The following is a 27,433-nucleotide window of genomic DNA, read 5'->3' as shown; positions in this document are numbered from 1 at the left end:
AATGTCCTTAAAAGAGAGCAGAGGCAGAAGTCCGGACTGCCAGCCCTGAAGAGGGAGCATGGGTGTCTTTAGCAGTCAGTCTTGCCCAGCAGCACCTGAGCCCATGGACCCGATGACAGCTCAGTTCCTGCAAGACGGCAGAACTGAGTCACACACTGACAAGCAGGAGCAGCCATGGCCGTCAGCAGACAGCGCACTTCGAGTCTGCCTTGGATTCCTAGTATCATACCAGCACTGGCAGGTCATGCTGCACTGAGGTGGCCTCCTGTGACGACAAGGCCAGGGTCCTTCAGGGCCACCCCACAGCTCAGCCCTACTTGTGGTAAGTGGGATCCCAAGAGTAGACTCTAGGAGTCTACAAGAAACAGGCTCTTGGGAGAGGTCACCTGAAAGCCCTTAGGCCCAGGAGTGCGCAGGTCAGACTGTCACATGCTCCTAGGAAAAGCAGGTGTCCATAGAGACACATGGCCTGAAAAACAGACCACAGCCAGGATACAGCTGAGTGTTTAAAATTTATTGACGTGATTTCCCATAAGGATGACGGCCCAGAAGCACTCAGCTGTGTCACCTCCAAACAGGCATGTAGCCTGGGAGAGTCCCGTTGCTCATCCACGCTGCCCCTGGGACTCAAGTTACAGGAACCGAATCCCAGCTCCAAACTGGACGCCATCACAAATCCTAAAAAGAAAGGGAGAGGTCAGCAGGGTGCTCCTCACATCGAGATGCTGCAGCCCCCACAGTTCCCTGGGCTAAGAACAGTTAGCCCCTGGAGAAAGGAGAAAAGACAGAAATGGAGCCCAAGACCCTCTGTTGCTCCATCCACCCAAAGGGACACTGTCCAGGTGTCAGGACCGGATGCAGAACCAGGGGCCCACATGTTGGCGCTAGCCCAGAACTCAATATGGTCCTGGACCTCACAATGACCCAGCAACTCAGCCTCAGAGTCCAGTCACCAGCCAGCCCTGTTCCTGACCCAGGACGACACAAAGGGTCAGCATGGGTGTGCTCTCTGGAGAGCTTAGCTCTAGGTGTCCTGTGTGGGCCTTCTCAGGACTGGCTGCAGGCACCACACCCAGTTCCGAGTGCTGGGCCACACTGGGCTGTCACGGCACAGGTAAATGGCAGCAGTCACACTGGCCTGCTGTGGAGCCCTCCTGATTAGAGGGAAGCTGTACCCCTGGAGGCTGAGGATCCAAGCCCAAGCTACACAGTGTACCTGTGCCCTCAGCACAGCTTCACATTCTTAGATATGAGGTCCCCAAAAGGGACCAGGGCTGCTTTGGAGAAACTCCCAGAGAAGTGAGCTTCGAGATAAACACAAGTTCTTCAGAGAACACACAGGCAGTCAGGACGGCCCTCTGTCACAACTGTAAACAGCTCAGATGCCTCTGCTGTGACACACACACCACAAAGCAAGGCCCACTGAGTATTCAAGGTGGCATCCAGAGGTACAGGGTCAGGACCCATCAGTCCCCTGCTGACCCTGTGGGCCTCCTCAGCCTCTGCCTCTAGGCCAGGTGCAAGCTGCCTTCCTGCCCCACGTGCTCACCCAATACCAGGCCCAGCAGGGGTCAGGAGAAAAGTCCACTGACGGCTGCTCTTAACCCCCAAAGCTCTTCATCCTGGGTGGTGTGCTGAGTGTGGGGAACAGCGCTCATGGGCCCCAAACAGAGCCCTTGTTAAGCATGGAGGCTGAAGGAAGGGGTAAGGAGGGAGAATAGAAAGAGGTGCACTTGTGAGCAGTCATTCCCCTGGGGCTTCAGCAACCCCACATTCTCTGTCCACCCATGCTATACCCCTCCCCCAGGACAGCTGGACCCAGTCAGGACGTTCTCCCCACCCTGGGTCCTCTCATGAAGTCCAGCAAGGTCCCATCTTGGGGCCTCTTGTCCTCCACAGCTGCAATGATGGTGTCCTTCCTGCAGCTCATGGAGCAGCTGGGGCAGCGCTGACTCACTGCTGGGTCTCCAGAGACCTAGCCCAAGGAGTCACGCTGTGACAGAACACTCAGGTCCCAGAAAAGACTGTACCAGAAACCATCAGGACAGAAGTCAGAACACTTCAAACTGTCACCCTCTGTAAAGGCCACAATTGCCAATTACAGAGCACCTGGCTTAACCCTGGGGGTGGGGCTACAGACAACGGTCCACCTGCCAACAGCCTAATTTTAGAAACAAGATAAAACTGAGGTCATTTCCCTCAAATGTTATCAAATTCCACTCTTGCCAACAAAGCTGCAAGCCAAACCACACGAGGGAAGATATTTCTGTGTTCAAGTCTGACCCTGGACAGCCTCCACTACCCACAGCAAACACCTGCCTGCAACCATCACAATGGCAGACAGCTGCCAGGCATCTTGGGCCAGTGTCTTCCCCCATTCAGCACAGCAGACTTCTTCTTTTTGAAGGCTATGCTCTCAATTAATCTTTGAAACATGCTTCTCGGATCTAACAGAGAGGGAGGTGCAGCTGAAGGGTCCTGAGCTGTAAAGAACACACACTAAAGGGCCATTAGCAAGAAGCTCAAAAGTGAAGGAACTGCTTGATGCACACTGCCATCCTGTGGCTGCTGTCAGTGTTACAGCAGCGTGGGCCACAAGAGGTGAGCTGTTCAGACAGCTCAGACAGCTGAAGCTGCTGTTGGCTAGCACTGGAGCCCATTACATGCCCAAAGTACATGAACTGGCCCCAACAGTCTGTAAGAGCAGCTGGCCACAGTTCCACTTCAGCTTCACCCAGGCTGAAGGACTGGGAACATGAGCCCTCCTCTCCTCACTGCACTGTGAAATCAGCAACTGTGGCATCAGACTGTAGGCAGCAGGCATGGAGGACAGAGGACACCACTAAGAGACAAGAAGAGTAGGCCAGTACAACACCAGCAGCCACAGGAGTGACAGACATCACAGCCAGACCACACAACAGCAGAGCGGGAGGGCTGCTCAGACAGGCTGCATTTCCCTTGAAGCTCTGAGCGCTGCCAGTCTCTGGATAGGAAAACAGACTCAGAGTAGCTAAGTAATCTATTCCAGGACCTACAACAAAGCAAGGTGGCATCTGGCCATGAGGGCCCTGGGAATTGATCTATCTTGGATAAAGCCATGTGACTGGTGCCCCGGGAGAGGATCTGAGCTTGTGTAGAATACCCAGGGGCTTGTATTGCTTCTCTGTGAGGCCGCTTGCCAGGAAGTGGCCCATGAAGCCAGGCACAGTGCCCTAGCATCAGCTTCCCAGGAACATGTCCTCACGTCTGACTTCCAGAGCTTTGTCACTAAAGCTTCAGACTTATAACAACCCTCTGGGTCTCCAGACCCTTGCACAATGCCTACAAGGTAATGCAAGAGATGGGATCTCTCTAACCCTGAATGGTGCTTGGCCTAATCCTCCTATGGAACACATGTCTATGGGTAGAGTTCTCTAGACCATAGCAAAGCTGTGGCCAGCCCCAGGCCGGTGTTGGCAGAGGGAAGCTCTCTACTGCTTTACACTTCCAGCAAGCAGGGGCAATACTTCCCACTGGTTAGCTCCTGAGTCAGAGCAGCAGTGTTCTTGGGAAGGGGTGGGCATCTCCCTTTTCCCTCCAACCAAGAGAAGCTCAGCAGAGGACCACATTCTTCCATGCTTTAGTGGACTATCCTGTCTCTCACTGAAGTGGCCAACCCGGAACAAACAGCAACAGAAGCTCCACAGAGCTGCAGAACTGACAGTGGCCCCACACACCTGTCGCCTCGCTGCACACCCATAGGAATGCAGTAGTTCAGCTCCAGCCGAGCAATGTTGCCAAGCCGGAGGACGATGCCTGCACCATAGGACCAGCGGATGCATTCAGCCAGCTTCCGGATGTGGGCTCTGGGGCCCTCACCTGAAACAGCAAAGCTGGTGAGCAGAGATGTGTGTAAAGGGTAGGGCCCCTTACAGCCAGATCTAGCTAGTGGAGACAGGTATGCGGCTGGTATCTGCATCCCACTCTCCCAGAGCCAGCCGAAGGTTTCAACTCTCTGGGTGTGGCTACCCTGACCTCTGTGCCTAGAAAGGATCTTCTAGCAGAGCTGCTGGGAGGCCCCACGCCACATCTCAGAGAGGGCCCCAGGCTCTCAACTGCTCAGCTGGACATGTGCCTGTGAGCATCCTCTGGACAGATGGTGCTGAGCTCTGGACCCTAATGACCCCGGAAGCCCTGACGCATGTCTGCAGCATAAGCAGCAGTCTCCCCTTTACATATGGCATCTTAAGGGATGGTACCACCCCGTATCAGGATACACGGCTGGGGCAGACTCACCGTAGTTGAGGTTGCACAGGTTGCCAGCATTGAGGAAAAAGTGAGTTCTGAAAAGCTCTCCGAAGCCACCCTGGCCTGGCCGGAAAGGCAGTGGGGTATAGAGGTGCAGGCCCCCGGCCCAGTATGCCTCCCCGCCCAGGTAATCTCCTAAGGAAGGAAAATAGAATGTGCTCACTCTGCCCTTAGAGTTCCTGCTTTCAGTTCTGCTCCACAAACTACGAGGGCAAGCCCAGCCGCCCTCCTTTCCAGGATCCTTCCACAGTGACACAGCTGAGGAGCCAGGGTTCCACAAAGGAATGAGGCTGCTGCCTGCCCTGTCTTCAGGGACAGGAGTGAAAGAGCGACCACTCCCCCTCCTACAGTGGCCACACTGAGCGTCCCTGGTTTCACTGTCAAGACAGTGTCTAAGCCAGGCCTTCTGGGGTCTGGAGAAAAGTCCCTTTTGGAGTCAGTCACTGTCTCAAATTACCCAGGAGAGGACAACTGCTGGGGTGACCTCCTTATCTGAGCCCCACAGCCTGTAGCTACTCCCACACTCAGGGAAGGAAGTGTAGGCCTCTGCAGGCCCTGAAGCCCGAGCCTCAGTGAGTTCTGCTCCTCCTCCCTTTCTGTTGCTACTTCTGAGCTGCCCGTGTTCCTTGACTCTGGGGCTCTTGCTGGTAGGGCAGGAAAGCTTCAGTTCTCTTAATTCCATGTTGGTCACCAGCAGAGAGGGGATGTAAGAAAACAGACGCAAGGGTTTCTAAGAGACTGGTAAACAGCACAGCATGTGAGAATGTGGCTAGTACTAGGGCTGTGAGGCCTTGCAGCAGAGGGGATGGCAGCAGAGCAGCCCTCTGTAACATGGGCCATCAATCTACCAATGAGTTCCAAAGGCATGCAGTTGCCATGTGTCACTTTGGAAATGTGTATGAGAGCTGGAGAGATGACGCCTGTTAAAGCCTAGGCTCACGATCAAAAGATGAAAAAAATGTATATGGCAGCCAGGCCATGCGGCACATACCTTTCCTCCCACCACTTGGGAGCAGAGGCAGGCAGAGTCCTGAGGTTAAGGCCAGCATGGTCTACATAGTAAGTTCCAGGATAGCCAGAGCTAACACACACACACACACACACACACACACACACACACACACTCACACACACACACACACACTCACACACACACACACATACACACACTCGTACATACACACACTCTTCACACACACACACTCACACATATACACACACGCACTCACACACTCTCACACACACATACACACGCACTCACACACACACTCTCACACACACTCACAAACACACACACACTCACACACACTCACACACACAAGTATATTTGTCAATATGTATGTCTTTGTGCACCACATGAGTGCCTGAGAGACCAGAGGAGACAATCAGACCCCAGAACTGGAGTTACAGATGGTTGTGAGCCGCCAGGTGTGTGCTAAACACCCGGGTCATCTGGCACAGTCAGTGCTCGTAACAGCTCAACTGCCTCTCCAGCCCATTTGTCATTCTGCATCTAAAACAAAACAGGGCCAAATTTAATCTTCTACTGCCATTCCTGAAAGTAACTCAGCAGCAAATCTGGAGCTGCTTCATTACTTTTTGTTTGTTTCTAACTCGCCGAGTGCTAAAGTCATACTTGGCATGCCTGATTTGAAGTCAATGTGCACGCATGTAAAAGCAAATGCTTGGGTCCTGAAAAGGAGAGGACCCCACAGAAGACCAACAGAACCAACTGACCTGGACCCTTGGCTCTCAGAAACAGAACCACCAACCACAGAGCATGCACGGGGCGGACCCAACCCCCCCCCCCCACACACACACACCACGTGCAGCTTGATCTTCATGTGGGTCCCAAGCAACTGGAGCAGGGGCTGTCCTAAAGCTGTTACCTGTCTGTAGGATGTGATCTAGTAGCAGGGCTGCCTTCTCTGGCCTCAGTCAGAGAGGATGGACCTAGCCTTGAAGAGACTTAAAATGCCAGGGTAGGGGGATACCCAGTGGAGTGCCCATCTGCTCAGAGGAGATACGGAGGGGAAATGGGGAAGGATTGTGGAAGGGGGTGGCTGAGAGGGGGCAGTGAACTTAGAGTTATTGTCTGTTTAATATAAACAACAAAACAGATCTCAAGAAAAAGTCACCTTATCCACAGTCACAGAGCTAAATTGATTCTGCCTGGTGAGACAAATTATCCAGCAAACCTTCAGTGTCTGGGAGTAAAGACATGGCAGATGAGACCCCCTGAATCTCCAGAGAGGGGGATGTGTCGTAAGGTACAGGGCTACTTGGATTGCTGGGTTTTGAGCAAAGGTTGCCCATGAAATGGTCCTATCCTTACACACAATGAATGAAAACCCTGCTCGCACTGTTGCAAACTGCTATTTCCACTGCCTCAGCCCCTCACAAACGACAGCCCATAGAGGAGAGTACTGCATGGCTCCAAGTCTAAACTCACTGACCTTCGCTCTGGGGTCCGATGCTGTGCATGCTAAATCCTCGGACGCTCGTGGGGCCTCCCAGGTAAAACCTGCAGTAAAGTGACAGATGGCATGTCATTAGGTGAAGATCCACAAGACCCACAGCAAGTGAGGCAGCAGCGGGTCATGGTTGGTTTGTATAACATTGTCTGCACACAGCAGACCACTAGGAGAGGGTAGGAAAGATGCAAGTGAGCAGGTAACGCCCATCGAAATCTACCTGAAACCCAACAGCCACTCCTTCTGGGGACAAGAGCAATGAGACACAGCAAAGACGCTTATGGGACCACCCTGTATAGAGGATAGGCAGCTGCCCTTGAGAGCCACCATGAGGTTAGCTCCCAATCAGTCATCCTACAGCCTCCCAGCCACACTGGGTCAAGAGGGCAGGGTCCACTTCACACATCAGTACTCATAGCACAAAGAGGGGCCAGATGATACCAAACACAAACAGACCACACAGTGGGTTACTTTGGTTTTCTACAAGAAGTCTACTGCATTCTAACTGCTTAGGATAGAACCCAGGGCTTCCCCGAAGGCTAGTCAAGTTCCTTATTGCCTTAAGCTTCTACAATGCTTTCTAACTGAGGGAGGATGTTCTAATTGTTTAAGTATATCTATATCCATATCTACCTATACTTATCAATATCTATACAGATGTATTTTAGTAAAGGTCTCACTATATAGCCCTGGCTGGCCTCAAACTCAGAGACACATCTGCCTCTATTCTTCTGAGTGGCGGGATATAAGTGTGTAAGACTCCCCCAGCTGGGTTTAATGTTCAGTGGCCATCCATGTGGAAAGCTGCTCTGTGCCTTGGGAAGAATGGTCTAAGAGGCTGAGACAACGCACAGGTAGCAAGGCACTACTTTTTCTGCCTCACAGAGGTCCCTCCAACATGCTCACACAAACTTGGAGAGCTCAGAAGTCCACAAATACTTTTACTGTCTGATTGCTAAGCAAGGCTTCCCTGAATGATCTGCTAGTATTAATCAATAATGCATGCAAATGGTAAGCTCTGTTCTTGGGTGCTTCCTAAGGTTTATTTATTTCTACTTTATGTGTATGAGTGTTTTGCCTCTATGTCTGTCTGTGTACATGTATGGCTGGTGCCAGAAGAGACCAGAAGGCCTTGATCCCCAGGAATTGGAGTTAAATATGTTGTGATCTCCCATGTAGGTGCTAGATCCCCCGAATCCACATGAAGAAACAGATGCATAACGTCCACTCACAATCCTGGCACTCCCATAGTGAGGTGGGAGACGGACAGCCACCTGGAAGGTCAGGCCAGTCAGGTGCAGCACAGTAGCAAGATCAAGAGACCCTGACTTAAAACAAGGTGAAAGTGAGAACCAACCTCCACATATGTGTGGGCGGCAAGTTGTGAAAGGTACCATGATTCCTGGTCAGGACAGGTCAAATCCCTGGGGACCCTAAAAGGGACAGCAGGCGCATTCCCAGCCTCCTAGATCAGGGTCTCACTAGCTGCAGCCCCCCCCACAAACCCCTGTAGAGAGGTTTGAGACAGACCAAGTCACATAGAGCAAAGCCCCAAACCCCTCCTCCACAGGTGAGGATGTGACCACAGGACACGTAGGCTCAAGACAAAGCAGTCGTAGCGACAGGACCATGCCCCCCAATATGTAGATGAGGTAACCCACCCAAAAAAATGTACTTAAGGGTCGTGTTCAGAATTAAAGGTGTGCGGGCTGGAGAGATGACTCAGTGGTTAAGAGCACTGACTGCTCTTCCAGAGGTCCTGAGTTCAACTCCCAGCAACCACATGGTGGCTCACAACCATCTGTAATGGGATTTGATGCTCTCTTTTGGTGTGTCTGAAGACGACTACAGTGTATATAATAAATAATTAAAAAAAAAAAAGAATTAAAGGTGTGCAAGAATCACTCCATCGTCTGAGAGCTTCTGTCATAAGAGCTGTAACACCACTGCTTGGGGAAGAGATCTGCTGTCCCAAAATCATGCCAGAAGCCCTCCTGCACCCCTCACTGGCTAGTCCTGCTGGCTAAGCCTGGCCTGAAATAGAGGTGGAACACACCTGCCTGAGCTTTCCTCCTTTCTCCTGGACCCGCCAACCTAGCCAGACTAGGGATCTCCACGGAAAACCTCCAGCATGGAGGCCCACACATATGCACCATGGCATATGTGAACCTGTACACATGTTTGTACTCACGTGCGTGCATACACACACACACACACACACACACACACACACACACACACACACACAAAACATTACTTATAAAGACTTTCTCAAGACTCGCTGAACAATCACTCCCTGATCTGTGTAGAACATTTAACAAAGGAGAAGACAAGTTGCACATAAAACCCAGCATAGAGGACACAGCTCACTCTTGTATACAAACACTCCTAACTGACCAAAGAAGGCAGACCACGGTGAGGTAGGCTTACCCTCCAGGACTAAGCATCCTACTTTCTTAAATGTGCCTTTGTTTTCACTTCTACAAGTACTACCAAATTCTTTCATAATAGTAATAAGAAAAAGAAAAAATGAGGAAAAAATTCTTCTTTATTTTTCAAGATAGGGTTTCTCTGTGTAGCCCTGCCTCTGCCTGCCATGTGCCGGGATTAAAGGCGTGCACTACCGTGCTTGGCCGAGAAAAAATTTAATACAATAAAGTTCCACAACAAAAAGCAACAAAGCAAGGCTGGACAGGGGGCTCCACTGACTGCTCTTCCAGAAGTCATGAGTTCAATTCCCAGCAACCACATGGTGGCTCACAACCATCTGTAATGGGATTGATGCCTCTTCTGGTGTGTCTGAAGAAAGGGACAGTGTGATCATAAAATAAATAAATTTAAAAAAAGCAACAAAGTATGAGTACTGTATACTTCAAACTCTGTTTCCACTTGGAAATCCAGGGCAATGTGATACTGTTCCCCTCTGTGAAAGTAAAAACAACCCAGAGTCGCAGAGGAGGTGCTGCCACACTGACCTGTCAGCAATGCTGGATAGCTTGTCACCGATGGGCACCAGCATTCCACCCCAGAGGGACGTGGAGAACACCTGTGTGAAGGCAATCAGTGTTTCTTTCTGTCTCCTTGAGAGCCAGCAGGAAAGGTTCTACTCTGCATGCCTTTGAATGCCCTTGGCAGGCACAGCAGAGCAACAGCCTTGGGGGACCAGGGGTGGTGAGATTGAAGAACTCAGTCAGAGGCCATCCACACTCCATCAAAGTCACAAAGTCACACAGGACTTAGCTTGTGTTCCTGCCAGGACAGGATCCTCTGACATGAGAAGTCAGGCCCGCAGGACTGATAGAGGAGGACAGCTAGCACCCTGGATATGAGATCCTACCTCTGCTCAGACCTACTCACCCGTCCACCCACCCACTAATCTTACCCCTTCTCCTTCCCCTTCTCCTCCTCCTGGATGCCTCAAAGGAGCCATTCTGCTGGGTTTTGTTCCCAGTTCTCCATCTCTTAAATTAAACATTTTATTTTGAGGTAGCCTCAGATTGACAGAGGTACAGCCCAGCTCCCAGGGTTCTTCCTCAGCTGGCCTCACCTCAAAGCTGAGGGGCCACCCTGCTCCTCAGTACCCGCTGAACTCAGGGCACAAACTGCACTGATGCCACTCCTCCTCTAGGAGTCAGGTGGGTACGGCCTGCACTAAGCCATTCCCTTCGCTAGCATCGCCACCCTTTCCTGTTCTCCATTCTGTCTGCTCCAACTCTGCCCATCTCGGCCACCAATCCTTCCTGTTCTCTTTGGGTTCTACCCTTGTGGTGGCTTGAATGTGCTTGTGTATTTGAATGCTTGGCCGCAGGGAATGGTACTTCTAGGAGGTGTGGCCTTATTGGAGGAAGTGTGTCACTGTGGAGGCCGATTCTGAGGTCTTAAAGCTCAAGATAGGCCCACTGTGGTAGTCCCCTTCTGCTGCCCACAGATCAGGATGGAGAACTCTGCTCCTCTATCACCATGTCTGCCTGCACGCTGCCATGCTTCCTGCCGTGATGATCAGGAACTAAATCTCTGAAAACTGTAAGCCAGTTCCTTTATAAGAGTTGCTGTGTCACGGTGTCTTATCACAGCAATGAAACCCTAACTAAGACGACCCCCTTACGCCCACCTCCTAATGTAAGAACCTAGAGTGTCTGGCAGCCAGGACACAGGTGGGTGAGCACACGAATGGGTAAGAGAATGATCAGATGCTATGTGGGTGGAAGGATGCGTAGACAGAGGAGTGAGTGGGTAGGTGGCAATGGGTAGGTAAATGGATGAACAGATGAGTGCTTCTACAGAGTAAGCACCATGGCGCCCTCCCCCCTCAAGCCCCAGGTTGGAAGACAAGAGAAGACGGCTGGAGACATGCCTTGCCAAACTCCTAAAAGCCTGGAGCAGGAGGCCACATGGACAGGTAACAAAAGGCCGTTACAGCAGCAGGAGGCAGATGAGGAACAAGTGCCTGTGAAGGAAGAGCCTCATCCCTCTGACAGAGCCCGTGAGCCTGGGTGGAGGGTGCAGCTGTGAAAACCAAGGTGCTCGGGGCACCACTCTAGAGTACAAACCCACAGGGAAGCAGTGGGTGAAGTGTGCAGCCAGGGGAGCCCGGCTGGGGGTGGGAGGGAAGGGGGGCAGGGAAATCAGAGCATGGCTCCACACCACAGGCAGGGGCAGCAGGGTCTGAGCAGCACCAACAGGAGAGGAAAGGATGATGGAGTTCTGTGGTACCTGAGAGTGAGGACCCAGTGCAGCCTGGCGGGCCACACACATGCTCACTGGGGAGTCTTAAGACCGGGGTTAAAGCACCACAGCACTGGGCTAAGACCAGTGCTCCAGGCTCAGGGTCCCACAGGCAAGCATAGGCTGCAGACTCACCGAATCCAATACAAGCGGCTTATTCAGCTGAAGCTCAAAGTCTTCCTTGATGAAGCTCACATCTCCTCCAGTGTAGCCTGCCAGCTCCTGAGGGAAGAATCCACAGGTCATAGGAACATGGGGCACTAAAGCACTGCCTGTGCCTTTCTGAAGGCCCTGGCCTGCTCAGCAGCTGAAAAGAGGGAGCTACTTTCGTGATTTACATACAAATCTCATCACTGGTTGCTTCCCCTAAAACTGAAGATTGGGCACTGTCATGGCTGGTTGTGTGTCAACTTGACACAAGCTAGAGTCAACAGAGAGGAAGGAGCCTCAGTTGAGGAAATGCCTCCGTGAGATCCAGCTGTGAGGTATTTTCCAATCAGTGGTCAATGGAGGAGGACCCAGCCCATGGTGGGTGGGGCCATCCCTGGGGTGGAGGTCCTGGGTTCTATAAGAAAGCAGGCTCAGCAAACCATGAGGAGTAAGCCAGTAAGCAGCACCCCTCCATGGCCTCTGCATCAGCTCCTGACTCCAGGTTCTTGTGTCCAGATCCCTGCCCTGTGTGAGTTCCTGTCCTGACTTCCTTCGGTGATGAACAGCAATGTAGAAGTGTAAGCTGAGTAAATGCCTTCCTTCCTCCCCAGCTTGCTTTTTGGTCATGGTGTTTCATCCCAGCAATAGAAACCCTGACTGAGACAGGCACCCTAGGGTCCTGCTGTACCACAAGCACCACAAGCAGCAGGATGAGACTGGGTGGACCATCAGAGTCACAGTCTCACCCAGTCCCGCACACCTGCAGGCCAGCTGACCACATCACCTCTAAGGCACTAACACTACTCCCCACAGGCACCAGGGCCAGCACTGCCCTCAACTGGCCTTGCAGGTCTGTTCATGACAGTCCTGCCTACTACTGGTCCTCCAACTCTGTTCCAAGCTGTTGTGTGACACCACCAAAGAAGCTGCCGTGTCAACAACTGTGGCTTTGGGCAAAGACACAAGATAAACTGCAAGGAACAAGGGCTGATCTGAGACCAGGATCCCTAAGAGTGGAGTCAACAACCCTTGCAGGCAATTCTAGAGTGGTTTTTCCCATCTGTGATGCTGGATGAAACCCAGAGCCTCCCTCAGGCAGGCTCAGTAGGCAAGTGCACTACTGAGACACACACTACTGGATGAGTTTGCCAACTACAGGCAAAGCAATGTGTTAACTTATGCACACTGCACTGGCTCCCAAGTGAGTGGCCTGGTGAGATGCTACCTGGTTGACTTTGAGCAAGGCCCCTCTTCTTGGCAAGATAGATGAATTCCGAGAGTCAATGACCATGGCATGCTGAAAGAAACGAGCAAAAGGCATCCTCATTGTCACTTCAGGCAACTCCAGGACAACAACACTTGCTGTGCACTGGGGTCCGGCTGTGCTGAGCATGCCCACATCCCTGCACCTGTTCCTGTCCTCCCAGGACAGCTTAGAGTTCTGAGATGGCACACCCAGAGGCACCAGGGCATCTCCCACTGACACCGACCAGCTTCGTTCCCTCAGAGAGCCCAGCAACCGCCCTAGGTCACTGCATTTCTTTTAATTTCGGTTTCCACTGATGCTACTTACAAAAACTACTAAGAGGCAGTGGATATGGAACTGGAGGCCATTGTCCCAACCACCCAGTCTCACTGGCATCTCAGTCAGTCCCACATCAGCAGAGACTGGCCAGTGGGTCACAGGGCTGTCAACACATTCTCCACACAGAGAGCAAGTCCTACCGAGAGAGACGACTTCAATGAGTGTCCACTTTCCTTCCGCACAGCGAATGACGCAGTCCGCGCGAGGCAGCCCAGTTCCCGCCACACACCCTCCCACTTGACAGTGTGACTGGTCTTGCATAGTGGAAACTGTAAAGACAGGGAAGGAAGCCTCGTTCCGCTCCGTCCACACTGGGATAAGCTGCTGCAAACCACCCTTTGAAATGAGGCACCTCTGAGCAACACACTTGATCATTTCTTTCCTCAGCTCCAAGGATGGATCAGGCCTGTGCCCTGTGGGGGAAGTAATCTTCCTTCCCCCAGCCTCAGGACCAGACCCACGACAGACAGTTTTGAATGAGAGAAACTAGGGGAGGAGGAGAAGGAACGAAGAGACCTCACAAAGGCAGATGGGGAAGGCTGTAGACTGAGCCAGAGCAGTGCTGCTGAGCTGCAGGTGAGGGAACAGGGCCATAGCCAAAGGCTGGGGTGACTCTGTCAACAGCTGGTATCATTCTCATCACAGTAAGACACACACATGACCTGGCACAATCACCTGGGCCCCATAACTGGCTCAAGGCAGGTCCAGTGAGCTATCACTTGGATTGCATCAGACCCAGAAGAATGTGGAGACCAAGCTGCATGGGGCCAAGAGTTTTCTTTCCACAGCCAGAGGGAACAAAGGCCAGGTCCAAGGAGCCACCTCTTGCCTCTCAGCAGGTCTGCCCACAGCCTGCCCCACAGCCTGCCCCAGACTCTAGCTCAGAACAGCCCCATTCTCTCTGAATGTCATGATGTCAGGGAGCTTTGGGACTATCTGTGACTTTACTAGCAAGGACACCAGGTGCCAAGCTCCCCAGAGTGCATCCCAGTGAGCTCTGCAGCCCACAGGCCTGGAGGAAAACACATGGCCACCGCCGAGGGTGAGGGGACACCAACTGAAGCCCAGGCTATACCCCAGTGTGCAAGAGTGTGGCCCAAAAGTGTCCACCTCAACACACAGGGCAGCACACAGACCCGAGGAGCCTACAGAAAGTCAGGGAACAGCAGTCACTCAGCCCCAAGGGGCCCCAAGTCTCATGTTTTTCCCCCAGATGCCTACAGAAGTGAAGCTTCCCAATTAACTTCTTTCTGTGCAAGCCACTTGCACAGAGCAACACACCACTGTCTCCAGAGTAACTGTCACAGGGCAGATGGTGCACCCTTACAGTGCCCAATCACACTTAGGGTGGCCTGAGACGCAGCAAGCTCCGCCCGCCTGGTCTCGTCCTTCACACGGCTGCCTCAGAGGCTGCAAGAGGATGTCTCTCCCCAGTGCGCCCACACCCACCCACGCCATTCTACACTCCAGCTCCTCTCATACCTGCTGTTCTGGGCGGAAAGTGTTTTCACTATTTCAGAGCTCAGAGTATGCTCTTTAAAAAGATTAGAAAAAAAGTAAAAGGGGACACTGAGGAGAAGGACGGGAGAAAGCACTGGATGCCAGTCAGTCAGGAGCTCAGATGCACGTGACCAGTGTGGACACCAGCCAGCTCTGTCCCCTGGTTACCTGCATTAGCTAGGGAGGAGGCCACCAAGTGGTGAAGTGTACCCTCACCCACCCATTTCCCTCTCTAGTCAATAAGCTCGCTATCTGTGCGCCCCCACCCCAGCCCAGCCCAAGCTGGTGTACTCACACTGTACTCAGCAGACACTCCTCTGTCCGTCTCCCGAAGTGAGCTCCATGGGAACTGCCCGGTAACTTTATATAAGTTTACCGAGAAGCTAGGAGGCAATGGGACAGAGCTTTACAGGGAGGCACGGGGCTTGTGCACAGCTAAACAACAGGCCCCACTAGACTACACTGGGGTTCACCCTCAGGACAGCAGCTGGGGAGGAGGCGCTGGCCGCCAGGTGTCATTCACACTCCAGCCATCCACTTTAACTTTTACACCAGGCCAATGGGCCCAAGGACATGCTTGGGTTCCTACTTTTTCTCGAAGTTCCCAGGCTGTGGCTTGAAGAAAGACAGGCCGTAGGAAGTTTCTTTGGTTCCATAAGAAAACTGGAAAGTCACTTTTTCTGCACGTCCCAGAAGATTGGGGAGTTTGAGGCCGAGTACCTAGGGAGGAGAAAGGATGAAGCTGGTACTAGACTAGTGTAAACAAGGCTTTGTTTCTCACAAGGCGCCCTTGTCAAGCACACAGCACCCCACAAAGGCTGACCCACAAAGGCCACACTGAACATCTGGGAAGCTGGAAGGCAGTTGTCTCCTGCCCCAACCCCAAACCTCCAGACCAGGAATCAAAGCCAGACCATTCACATGCTCATCTGTCGAAGTACAAGGGTTATGATCACTACAAATGACCCCCCAGCTCACACCAACCAGTTCTAGGGAGGCCGAAGGAAAACTGAACATCACACCAAGTCCGTACACCAACCAGCAGGTTCCATAGCAACTCCCTGTTTCTCCAACAGGCACATCTCAAAAGCTTACACTCAGAACTCTCAACACCGATGAAGTCATGTCCTACCATACTGCCTTCGTTGTTTCCAACCATGGTGTTGTAACTGCCCGTCAGTCTCCTTAGCTCTGTAACTTCAAAGGTGACATCTAGCCCATTTGGCAGGGCATCTTCGCCTAAAGAAGTAAGTATTAAAAAAGGTCAGCAGGCTCCGTAGTAAAGGCACTGCCACTGCAACGCCTGCCAGGCTGGGTTCAATTCCCAGGACCCACTGACTCCTAGAAACTGTCCTCCGAGTGCCACATACGTATCCACATACTTACACATACTTGCACACATACGTACACACACACAAACCAAAACAGACCTCTAAACCTAACACTGACTCAGCTCTCTGTGCTGAAAACAGTTCCAGCTGGGAATGGGCCCACTACAGGGAAGTCCTTGAAAAGTTCTGAGTCCTGTCCAGCCAACATTGAAGCCTGGGATTCACTTAACAGTGAGGATTCTGTAACAGTACAGCTAAAATGCCCCCCACCCAGCAGGGTGTGAGCAGTGTCTGCACTGGAGGTTTTTACCTCACAGACCACCAAGGCCTGGGGTGCTCTCTGCAGAGTGAAGCAAAAGCCTGCAAGGGTGTGGTCTCAGAGGAAGGGAGAGCGCTTGCCTTCCACCCAGCACACCTGCCAGGTGTTCCTGCTACACACCTGTGGTGATGTTCACGTGGTCTCAACAGGCCGGGGGCAGGAGGCATAGGGTGGGGGCTGGGGTAAGAGGAGCCTTGGTGCTGATCTAGTTTTTGTTTTTGAGATAGGGTCTCTCAATGCAGACCTGGCTGGCCTAGAACTCACCATGGAGACAGAGAACCCCAGTCTCTGCTTCCCAGTGCTGCCACTGAAGGAGTGTACCACAGCAATCCTGTTTTCAACCCTTACTACTCTGTCACCCCTACTTTAACATCTCACACACAAAGGTTCATTTGTCACAACTATCAAGCACACACACATAATTACCATTCCCTCAAGCCCACCATTCACAGCAGGGTTGGTGACATGTAGTGTGACGTGCACAATGACGGGCTACAATGCCCTAAGCTAGCCTCTGCCGTCAGGGAATTCTAAGGTGCAGCCAGGGTAAGGGCTGCAGTCACAGACAGAGGGGAGCTGACCAGTGCAAGGCCATGTCCACCAAGTGCCAAGAAAGGCACTGAACTGACTGGGGAGGCGGGGCAGGCCTGAGTGCTTGACCTGTATGACTCACTCCTGGGCCAGAGACAACTTACCTGAGAGGCTCCCAGCCTCCACCTCATAAGCTAATGGACCTGAACACTCACCAGGGTCCGCAGGAGCTCCCATCTCTTATCTGCTTCATACTGAGCCACCCCTCTGCTGCGATGTAACCCACAGGTGTAGCAATTTTAAAGATGGCTAACTAAGTCTGAGACCTGCCGGAGAACCCTTTGGGTGCACTCTGCATCTAACCACATGGTTGCTCTGTGACCCTGGAGGCTACAGAGTGGCATCAGAGGGACACTCCTCCATGATACTTACCATGACACGTGTCTATCAAAACATCCACTTGTCTAAAAATTCCTAGGCGAAGCAGTTTTTCACGGGCCTCATGAGACCGCCGCATTACCTGGGAGAGGAACAGACAACAGAGAGTGAGCTCTCCTAAGACACAGGAGCACTGAGAGCCACGTGACCTATAAATGCTTGCATGGTGGGAAACGCCTGTCAAGTCCCATGAGGAGGCGGTGAACCTGACTGAGACAGCCAGCAGCCAGCACAGGGAGTGCCCAGACACAGAAAAGGCCAAGGATGAACAGGAAGAAAAGGTAACAGACAGGAAAGACAGGTGACAAAGTGACAAGGTGGTCCTGGGAGTGAGCAAAGGCTGAGAACTTGAAGGAAAATAGGCACATCTCTGTAATCCCAGCACTCAAAGGCTAAGGCTGGAAAAGCTAAAGATGGAGGCCAGCCTGGGCTACACAGTGACATGATATCTAAACAAAGAAAAAAAGGAAACAAAACAGGAGAGGAATGGCAATGAATGAATGAATAGACAGACAGACAGACAGACAAGACAGTATTTGAGGCTGGTGAGATGGTTCAGTAAGTTGTGTTTGCCACCAAGCAGAGTTTGATCCTGGGAACATATATACAAATTGGAATAATGAAACCACACTCATGTCCAGTGGCTGGCAGACCTTAGAGAACGTGGTTCTCAGCTCTGGGGAGTGGGCCTTGCCCATTCCCCTGCAGGGGTGTGGAATGGAGGATCTTGTAGGAGACCAACATGCTGACCCTTGAAGTGACAGACCACATGCCCTTTGACATAGTGACTCTACTTGTACCGTGCACACTGTGACACAATAGTAAGACACTGAATGCACAGCCATCCATGAGAGCCAAGCACTCAGGTTAGTTAATATCCATCCACAGAGAGACACAGCAAGGACACAGAGTGTTTGCAGTGAAGATTCCCACACATGTAGACAGATAGGACCACACCACAATGACAAAAGAGAATGCCACCGCTCCCAGCCACCTGGGTTCATCCTAGTGGAAAACATACTTGGAAGAACCAGGAGGTGCCTGAGTTGGCCTCTGGGAATGGTCAAGCCGTGCAAAGGAAGTGAGCACACTCACACTAACATGCTGTGACAGTTACACCCGTGACAGTTACACCTCTTTATGGAACTATCCTAAAGCAGCACCTTAAGCTTTAAGAACTCCAAGTTTTGATTGCTGTTTTGTCAACACTACTCAAGGTTAGCAAGAGGAGGCCGAGAGAAGCCAGTGGACCAAGCCACAAGGAAACCCTTCTGATGGCCTCTGTTAGGTAGCCCAGTGTGGTCCAAAGGCAGGACAGTCCCCATAGCACAGGAAGGAGTCTCTAACAACAGAGCAAGGGCCTGGGATGTGAAGAGGGATGTGGAGAGGATCCCACGGTGCTCAGCAGAACCCAGGGATAGCGCCGATGCTGACAGGCAGAGTGCAGGAGAGGCAGGCGGAGCAGACAAGACTTGTCCTTCCTCAGGATGGACAGAGGTAAGGACAGCCGAAAGCTTATGTAAACTGTGGGAGGCCCTCTCCAGGCTTGGGTCCCTCTGCAGTGAGAGGCTGGGGTTGTGGGTCTCAGATTCTTCAGAAGTTACAGGCAAAGTGTGCCACACAGAGAACAAACTCACCTCAATGAGGTTTTTAGCCTTAAAAACCTCTCCGATTTCACATATGATGATGTCATCCTTGGTCCGTTCAAGTCCATCAAAATGAACATGCTGAACCACCACCTAAATGTGACAAGGGGACAGAGTCACCACGCCTGGCACAGGAAGCAGCTTGGGAAGTAGTTAGAGGCCGGGTCTGAGGCAAAGGGCAAGGTCTTCTCAAGTACAGTAACTGTCTTACTCCTGACTTCATTCCTTTTGAACTTTGACCTGTCTGGTTGTTTGCTTACTTGTGTGTCTGGGAGCACATGTGTGCCCGGTGCCCACATAGGCTAGAAGGCAGTGTCAGATTCCCTGGAGCTGGAGTTGCAGTTGGTTATGACCTGTCTGCCACGTGGGAGCTGGATATCCAAGTCTCTGCAAGAGCAGCACTCTTAACCTCTCTCAGAACCATTTCTCCAGCCCTGCATTCTCTGTTCGTTTTGCTGTCGGCCCCTGTACTCCTGTTTTAAGATTAGCCTTTGCCCAGTATGTACTGCTTGGTAAATGAGCTCTGGCCTCCCCAGCCAAATAACCCAGGATCACCCTAACAAGCAGTGAGGCCCAACCTTCTTAACCTGGGTCACACCCTGTCTTTGATGTGGGATGAGGATCCTTCAGAGGTCACAAGGCAGGTAAAGAATGACCTGGACTCTTCTGGGAGAAAGGAGCAAATAAAAACTCCAGAGCTGGGCTGTAGCTCTGTGGTAGAGCACTTATCTGGGATGCCATCCTCTGGTAACATGCCTTTAATTTCATCCATCTATCTATCTATCTATCTATCTATCTATCTATCTATCTATCTTTTTTTTTTTTTTGGAGCTGAGGATGGAACCCAGGGCCTTGCGCTTGCTAGGCAAGCACTCTACCACTGAGCTAAATCCCCAATCCCGCCTATCTATCTATCTATCCATCCATCCATTCCTTCCTCCCTCTCTCCCTCCCTCCCTCCCTCCATCCACTTATTCAAACATAAACATTTGTCTTAATCAGGGTTTCTATTCTTGCACAAAACATCATAACCAAGAAGCAAGTTGGGGAGGAAAGGGTTTATTCAGCTTACACTTCCACATTGCTGTTCATCACCAAAGGAAGTCAGGACTGGAACTCACACAGGGCAGGAATTGGAGGCAGGAGATGATGCAGAGGCCATGGAGGGGTGCTGCTTACTGGCTTGCTTCCCATGGCTTGCTCAACCTGCTTTCTTATAGAACCCAGGACCACAAGCCCAGGGATGGCACCACCCACAATGGGTCCTCCCACCCTTGATCACAAGTTGAGAAAATGTCTTACAACTGGAACTCATGGAAACATTTCCTCAAGGGAGGATCCTTTCTCTGTGGTAACTCCAGCTTGTGTTAAGTTGACACACAAAACTAGTCAGTATAATATGTATATAGACATAAGCATAATTTGAGTCTATCTTTGAAAAACTTTTTAAATTTAAGTGTGAGTGTTTACCTGCATGTATGTACTTGTACGTGTGTGCAAGGCTGTCAGATCTTCCAGACTCTAGAATCTAAAGCTAGAGTACAAGTGGTACATATGGGTAGTGGGAACCGAATCTAGGTCATCTGAGCCATCTCTCCAACCATAAAAAACCTTTTGTTCTACTTTTTTCAGTAGAAACAAAATGTGTTTGCCTCAACTAGCCACATCAACTGTCACCCAGGAGAATCTGAGGAACAAGGAGCTACTGTCCTGAAGTCAAGATTCTCTATTTGCAAATGGTGACATGTTAACTCCTTCACTTCTCCATAGGGGCTTACCAAGAGAACATTCCAGAAACAACATAAAGATGTACAACAGAATACCCACATCTTTGTTTTCCAGGATTTCCTGTTTTGCTTCAGGTTCAACTTCCACAAACTCCGCTTCCTCCCCCAGTGCTCCAAAGTCAGTTCCACTTGATGGGAGAGGCTCCAGACTCTGCAAAGGACAGAGGGACCTGTGAAAAGGGACCTGTGAAAAGGAACCTGTGAAAAGGGACCTGTGAAAAGGAACCAAGCCTCTACCTTTAGGCTTCCAGTGGTGTCAGGATCCCATAGGTGGGCGTGTGGGGTTGGGGACAGGATGGGATAAACAAGGAAGGCCGGTGCAGGCCAATGGGCAGGTACAGGTCCTGGGACCATGCTTAATAAGCATGTTCACTGGGGGCCCTGGCACATGCTTATCAATGGACTAGAACGTAGGCACTTTACACAACCCAAATGCTGGCAGTGCTGTACACCACCAAGCTATACTCCCAAACTTGTTTGCTCCTTTTCTTTCATTTTCTGAGATTGGGTCTCTCCTCACATTCCCTGTGTAGCCAAGACTCTCTTTGAAACTCCTCCTGAGCCTGCTCCTGCCTCCAAATGGTAATATGAACTGTCACCACCTCAGAACAACACAAAGCCGACCATGGTGGCACATGGCTATGATCCCAGCCTCAGGAGGCTGAGGGAGAAGACGTTCTACCACTAAACAATCACAAGAGCAACTTCTTAATAAGCTTCTGGGGGTTGGGGCTCGATGAGCACGGCTGAGAAGACTGGAAAACGCAATTACACATACATATACATAAGACACACATAATGCAGTGCTTTATCTATGTGTATGTGGAACATGTAATCTGTTCCTGTGAGTGAACACCCAAATCACTGGGACACTTAGTGGTAGAGATATCCAAGCATCCCTGAAGTGGACTCAGATAACAATTCAGGGGACTTTCAAGAACAGGCAGGCAGTATCTGGCTCTTCCTGTAGTCAAGCCCCTCTTCAGAGCACACAAGTGCTGACATCTTTGAAGCAAAGGGACTCTGGGGCTGCCACTGCCTTTTCCTCCTGGAATACTTTAAAGGCTTTCTGCTACGTGCACCTGTACACAGGTTGTGTGTCAGGAAGGAGGCCAAGAGTACCACGACTCCTTCCACATCTGCCCTAAAGACTGGTCCTCAGAGGACCTATGGGGAGGCACCCCTAGACTCCAAGCCAGTACAAGTATCTTCATCATGAAGACACATTGGTTCCCTATACAGTCTGAAGATCCACCTTAAATGTCATCTATCTTAGGGGAGGTGAGGTACTAAGACAGGAACACAGGCCTTGAATTTACTGTAATCCTCCAGCCTCTGACTCTTGAGTGCTTCAGTTATAGCACAAGTCATCGTGCCATGCTAAATATCACCGCTGAACCATTCTGACTCTGTGGTATATGTGCAGGGTCAGAATTAGGCTCTCACATACCCAGGGATGGTCTCATACTCACTACATAGCCAAGAACAGTCTTGAAACCTTGATCCTTCTGCTTCTAAGTCCCAACTTTCTGGGATTACAGCCACCATGCCTGGACCCAAAGGGATACCTCTTAAATGTTAGAAACTTGTAACTTCAGATGGTTTCCCTCCTTTTTTTTTCTTTTTTTTTTTTTGTACTCAATTCCTAATTCATAGGATACTGATTAAATGGAAAATTCTCTTGTTCTTTTACTTGGTGGGGGGAAAAGGAAAAAAGCAGGTGTATGCCTAGAACTCTAGCACTCAGGTCAGCATTGGTTCCACACCAATTGGGCACTTACCAAGGATGTCGAAAAATACATCATTTCATGTCACTATCCACTGGTTTTCTGCTGTTAGTATTTTTAAAACTAAAACACTATTAACTTCTCCTAAGTATGAAACGTCAGGGAAAGTAGGACTGTGCATGTGGATCCACTCTTAAGCCAACAGTTGGCAAATACATGCCTTGTATGAGCAAAGTCTGCATTCCATTATTCTAAAAACGCCCAAGAGTTCCTAAAATGGCAAAGCATGGGACCACCAGCTCCACAATCTGGAGGGCAATGTCAGAATGCGACGTCACTGTGGTTCACACTTCGGCCATAGCTTGGTATTTCTCCAGCACTGTTTACTAATGGAGACTCACTCGTTACTTATTGTTTGTTTTTAGACAGTGCTGGCCAAAACTTCACTGAGTAGACAAGGCTGGACTTGAACTCATAACAGATTCAACTGTATCTGCCTCCTGAGTGCTGGGTGTGTAGCACCATGCCTGGTAAATGGATCTGTAACCCCAGCTACTCAAAGGTATGAAGGATTCCAAATTCTGGGCCAGCCTGGACTACAGGCTGAGCTCAAGGCTAGCCTGGAAAGCCTTGAGTGAAGGAAAATATTTAAAGAGATCTATAGATATAGCTCAGTGAATACTTGCCCAGAGGGTACCTGTATTACTAGGGAGGAGCTTATCTAATAGGTTTCTGCAGTATTCAGGAAGGTACTAGAAAAGTAATTGAACCTGAGTTCTAAGACATGATGATTTTGGTAGGTAAAGTTGGGCATGGCCATGAGCGATTGAATAGGGAATAAACCCAGGGCAACAGGATAGTTCAAATAGTTCTTCAGCACTGAGAGAGTCTTGTGTTAAGTGCTGCTCAAAGTAAAGGGACACTACCAGAAAAGGAGTCACAGGGCAAGTGACTGCATGATGATGGCTCCAGGGCTCCATGTCTTGATTTTAGGGCATTCTGAGGCTCTGCAGCTCTCATTCTCTGGCTTTTGGGGAACAATTTAAAAAATGAAAGTTTGGCAGTAAAGTATCCAACATTGGTAACACTGACATTGGCTGTCGGTTCGAACTAAGGTACTCCCCCCCACTCCCCCCCAAAATGGAGTTGGTTATCAAGGAGAAACTAAGCAGAAACTAACTTGTTCATCAGACCTTAGGAGACGTGAGAAAGTGAACTGGCAATATCCTCAAGAAAGCAACAGTCAAAGATTCAAAGACAGTAACTGAGCCAAGGATGCTGACACATGCTTGTAACCCCAGACCTTAGAAGCTTAGACGAGACTACTAATATGAGGCCAGACAGGGTAACAAAGGCAGAGACAGGGAAGGAGGAGATGCTCAGACAGGGCAAGTTTCTTCTATGGTTTGCTCTGCCCATTTATGGGAAGGGAGCTCATCCTGTTGTATAGAACAAGATGCTGCCCAATTCTAGGTGGCAAATAAAAGCCAATTCAAAAGTGATGACGGCTCAGCAGGCACAGGGGCTTGCCCCTCAGGCCAAATCACCAGAGTTCTATTCCACATAGTGGAAGGAAGAAAACTGACTCCAACTGCTGTCTTCTGACCTCCACATGCGCGCACACACATTTTTTAAGCAACAGTACTGGGTTGGAGAGATGGGCTCTGCAAGTAAGAGCACCAGCCGCTCTTGCAGAGGGCCAGAATGGTTCCTGACACCTACAAGGAGGTTCACAATCCTCTGGAACTACAATTTTAGGGGATCAATTGCCCCCTTTTGGCCACCTCAGGCTCTGCACTCAAAGTGCACTTACACACATGTGAATACTCATACACGTAATAGTAACTAAAAATTGTAAAACAAGACTGCAAAACAACTTGTGTCTTGTCTTCTAACAGACCCTTCTTCCACGCCGTGGTCCTATCGAGGCTGGTGCTGTGAGGTCACCCGGAAAAATTCTGCTGAATGACCTTGGGCAAGTCACCACCGACCGAGGACTACCACAGCCTCCGGCCCAAAGCAGCTCCCACACCCTCGCTGCCGCCCTTGCCCCAGGCGCAGGCGCACCTGTCCCGCCCGGCCGCCGCGGGGCCTCTCACCCTGGCGTGCACTGTCCCCATGGCTCCCTCTCCGGCTGCTGCCCCACGGAGGTGCCCGCGCCCAACCCAACTCAGCTACAAACACAGACGCGCGGCTACAGGTCACGGAAGCTGCGGGCCGAGCGCCGCCATGTTGTACCGCCCAGGGCCCGCCCCCTGACTAAGGACCTCCGCTCATTGGTCCGTATGAGACCGTGACCCGGATGTTCATAAGAACGCCGGGAAGCCCAGTGCAAGCATAGAGCCTGCAGAAAGCTGCGGGTATGGGCAGAGCTGGTCTGTGGAAGGGCAACAGAGCTGCGCCCCTCGTTCCATGGTGACCTAACCTCGGTCTAGTCCATGGAGCCTCAGTTACACTTCTAAGCCGTGACCAGAAGGGCGCAGGGAAGAGAGAGTGTGCTCCTGGAACCGAGCATGGAACCTGGTTCGGTTCAATTTCGTAATACCTTCAAATGATCCAGTAAAAAGGGTCTGTGCGGGGCTTGGGAGTGGGGTGTCTTTAGAGAGAGTTCAGTAGATGAAGGTACTTGCCGCCAAACCTGACAGCCTGATTCAATCCCTCAGATCCACATGGTGGAAGGAGCGAACAGACTTTCAGAAGTTGTCCTCTGATCTCCACAAATAAACACACAAACTTAAAGAATAAATAGCACCTTCGCAGACTCCTCAGAAACGTATTTGTGTGGCATTATATTTCAACTAAATTATAATTACCTCATCCCTTCCCCTAATTTTTTTTTCCGAGATGGGTTTCTCTGTGTAGATCTGAGTGCCCTGAAACTTGCTCTCTAGACCAGACTGGCCTCGAACTCACAAAAATCCACCTGCCCCTGCCTCCCAAGTGCTGGGATTAAAGGCATGGGTCACCACTGCCCACCCAAATTCATATTTTTAAAAAGAAGTTCTTTTCTCTGCATTCGTGTTCCCCTTTCCCTTAATCTTTCCCTCCCCTACAGCCCCTTTCCCCACAAGGCCTTGGTCCTTGGGGCCAGTGAACTCGCTCATTCAAGAGCAGCTTCTCGATAAACCTTCCTTTAATATCGTCTTTAAAAAGAAGTTGAATGGAGCTCTCTCGAGTGTTCAGGGTTCAAGTGAGGGCAGTTACATAGTAAATCAGACAGCTGTGTGTTTGTTTTGGTGGCAGAAACAGCTACTGTGCTTCAAAAGAACTAATAATAAAAGTCACAGCTCTGAACTGCAGTTTACTGGAGATAGGGTGGGGTTCCTGTTCTCTGACCTGCAGTCAACCTGACACCACTGTCCTGGATGGCTGAAGCTTAGCTTTCTTCTCCATCCCCTCCCTCCAGGAGACTCCTGCACCTTTTACTACGTAAGCAGCATCCTCTGGCATCCGAACCTTCAAAGTCCTTATTCTTCCTGCATGGAAAGCCGCAGAAACCTCCAAGCAGCCTGGCAGCCAGCTCTGTCCCTGCCATTGCCTCCCTACCTCAGCCTATCCATCTGGATTCCCAGTACCGGGTCAGCACTGCAAAGATGGGGCCCGTGCTCTCATGACTGGCACCATGCAGGGACTCATAGTAATTGCTATGTTCCTATCCTAACCCAAACTTGAGTACCCAAGGGCAGTGCTTAACTTTACCTCCCCAAACACAGACTTCAAAACAGAAGGCTGGGTGAGACCAGCCTGGTCTACATAGAGAGTTCCAGGACAGCCTGGGCTACACAGAAAGACCCTGTCTCAAGCAAGCAAACAAACAAAAAAATCCTAAGGACCCAGAGTCATTCTCCCTTCTCTCATATACAACGTCTGTTAATACCACTGGGTGAGTAGGACCCCTGTCACAATTTTTGAAACAAATTTGAAGCAAGCTTTATTAAAGACGGGCCAGGACAATGGACACTAGCTAGGTCCATACCCAAAATTCCAGACTATGGCACCAAATTGCTTACAAAGGCAAAGCCCACAAGGCTTTGTATTTGTCTTCGTCCATTGGAGGCAAGCATACATTCTGACATACTTCCTGCCTGCAAACCTCTCACTTAGATGTGATCAACACATCCTGTGCAGTCGGGGCAACCAGTCTTGTTTGCAGAAGCAAAAACTCGTAGTTTCTTTTCATACATGGACAAAAGCCTCCAGCAGTGCAGGAAGTTATCTGTCCACGGGCAAGGTGGGGCTTACAAGTTAGAGGCTTTAAAAAAAAGGGGGGGGGGGTGTCTCTTAAGCACAGTAATTTAAACTTAAGACATTATTTTAGCCCTCACATGGTCTCCCTTTGTTAGATTAAAAAGCAGCTGTAGAGGGAGAGAAGACAGAAGGAGTGAGCCTTGGTCTGACCTTAGGATCATGTTTATTAACAATGAGGGAACATTTGTCATTCACATGTGCAGGTGGCCAAAATGGGTACAGAAGCCCCTTATAGAGGTAGAAATGACTTCCTACTTTACAAGGGGATGCTGGGAAGTGTAGTCCTTCATCAGAAAACTCACTGCCTTACACCCTTGTTGGCATTACACTGGGGAAAATTGAAGCCTTGAGCACTCTATCCATGATCCAAGATTTTGTTCTGGTTATCCCTCAATGTTGGATGCCCTATCCTAGATGTGCTTAGTCTTCGAGGTGGTCCTCACTGGCCTCACCCATAGTCAGAGAATCACAGGCACTCAGCCCTTTGTCACAGTTATTTGGTCCAGATTTCCCCTCAGTGTGTTCTGGAGACCATACCATTGTCCTTTCCCAGTGGCTCCTAAAGACGCACATTCCAGAAGGCTGAGGCAGGAGAATGGAAAATTTCATGTGACCCTTAGCTCATAGTTCCAGATCAGCCGGGGTATATAGCACCAACCCAGTCATGCATTTGGCAGTGTGGAGG

The 27,433-nt window shown here is 50.7% G+C and overlaps 1 protein-coding gene across 1 annotated transcript; it reads right to left on the bottom strand.

Moving 5' to 3' along the window:
• Positions 1 to 493: 493 nt before the first annotated feature.
• Samm50 (SAMM50 sorting and assembly machinery component) lies at positions 494 to 24,682 on the bottom strand. Its single transcript, NM_001004241.1, has 15 exons — positions 24,600 to 24,682; positions 20,814 to 20,924; positions 18,978 to 19,079; positions 17,335 to 17,422; positions 15,854 to 15,960; positions 15,311 to 15,441; positions 15,017 to 15,104; positions 13,362 to 13,490; positions 12,862 to 12,933; positions 11,622 to 11,708; positions 9,737 to 9,807; positions 6,744 to 6,811; positions 4,276 to 4,422; positions 3,717 to 3,858; positions 494 to 678 (listed from the first exon to the last, which is right to left on the bottom strand). The coding sequence occupies exons 1-15, from the start codon at positions 24,618 to 24,620 to the stop codon at positions 633 to 635; spliced, it is 1,410 nt and encodes a 469-aa protein (NP_001004241.1). The 5' UTR covers positions 24,621 to 24,682; the 3' UTR covers positions 494 to 632.
• Positions 24,683 to 27,433: the final 2,751 nt, after the last annotated feature.

This window comes from Rattus norvegicus, chromosome 7 (assembly GCF_021556685.1).
Source record: "Rattus norvegicus strain SHRSP/BbbUtx chromosome 7, alternate assembly SHRSP_T2T, whole genome shotgun sequence".
NCBI classification, from domain to species: Eukaryota; Metazoa; Chordata; class Mammalia; order Rodentia; family Muridae; genus Rattus; species Rattus norvegicus.
The sequence above is the reverse complement of the archived record's forward strand: the minus strand, read 5'-3'. Positions and strand labels throughout refer to the sequence as shown.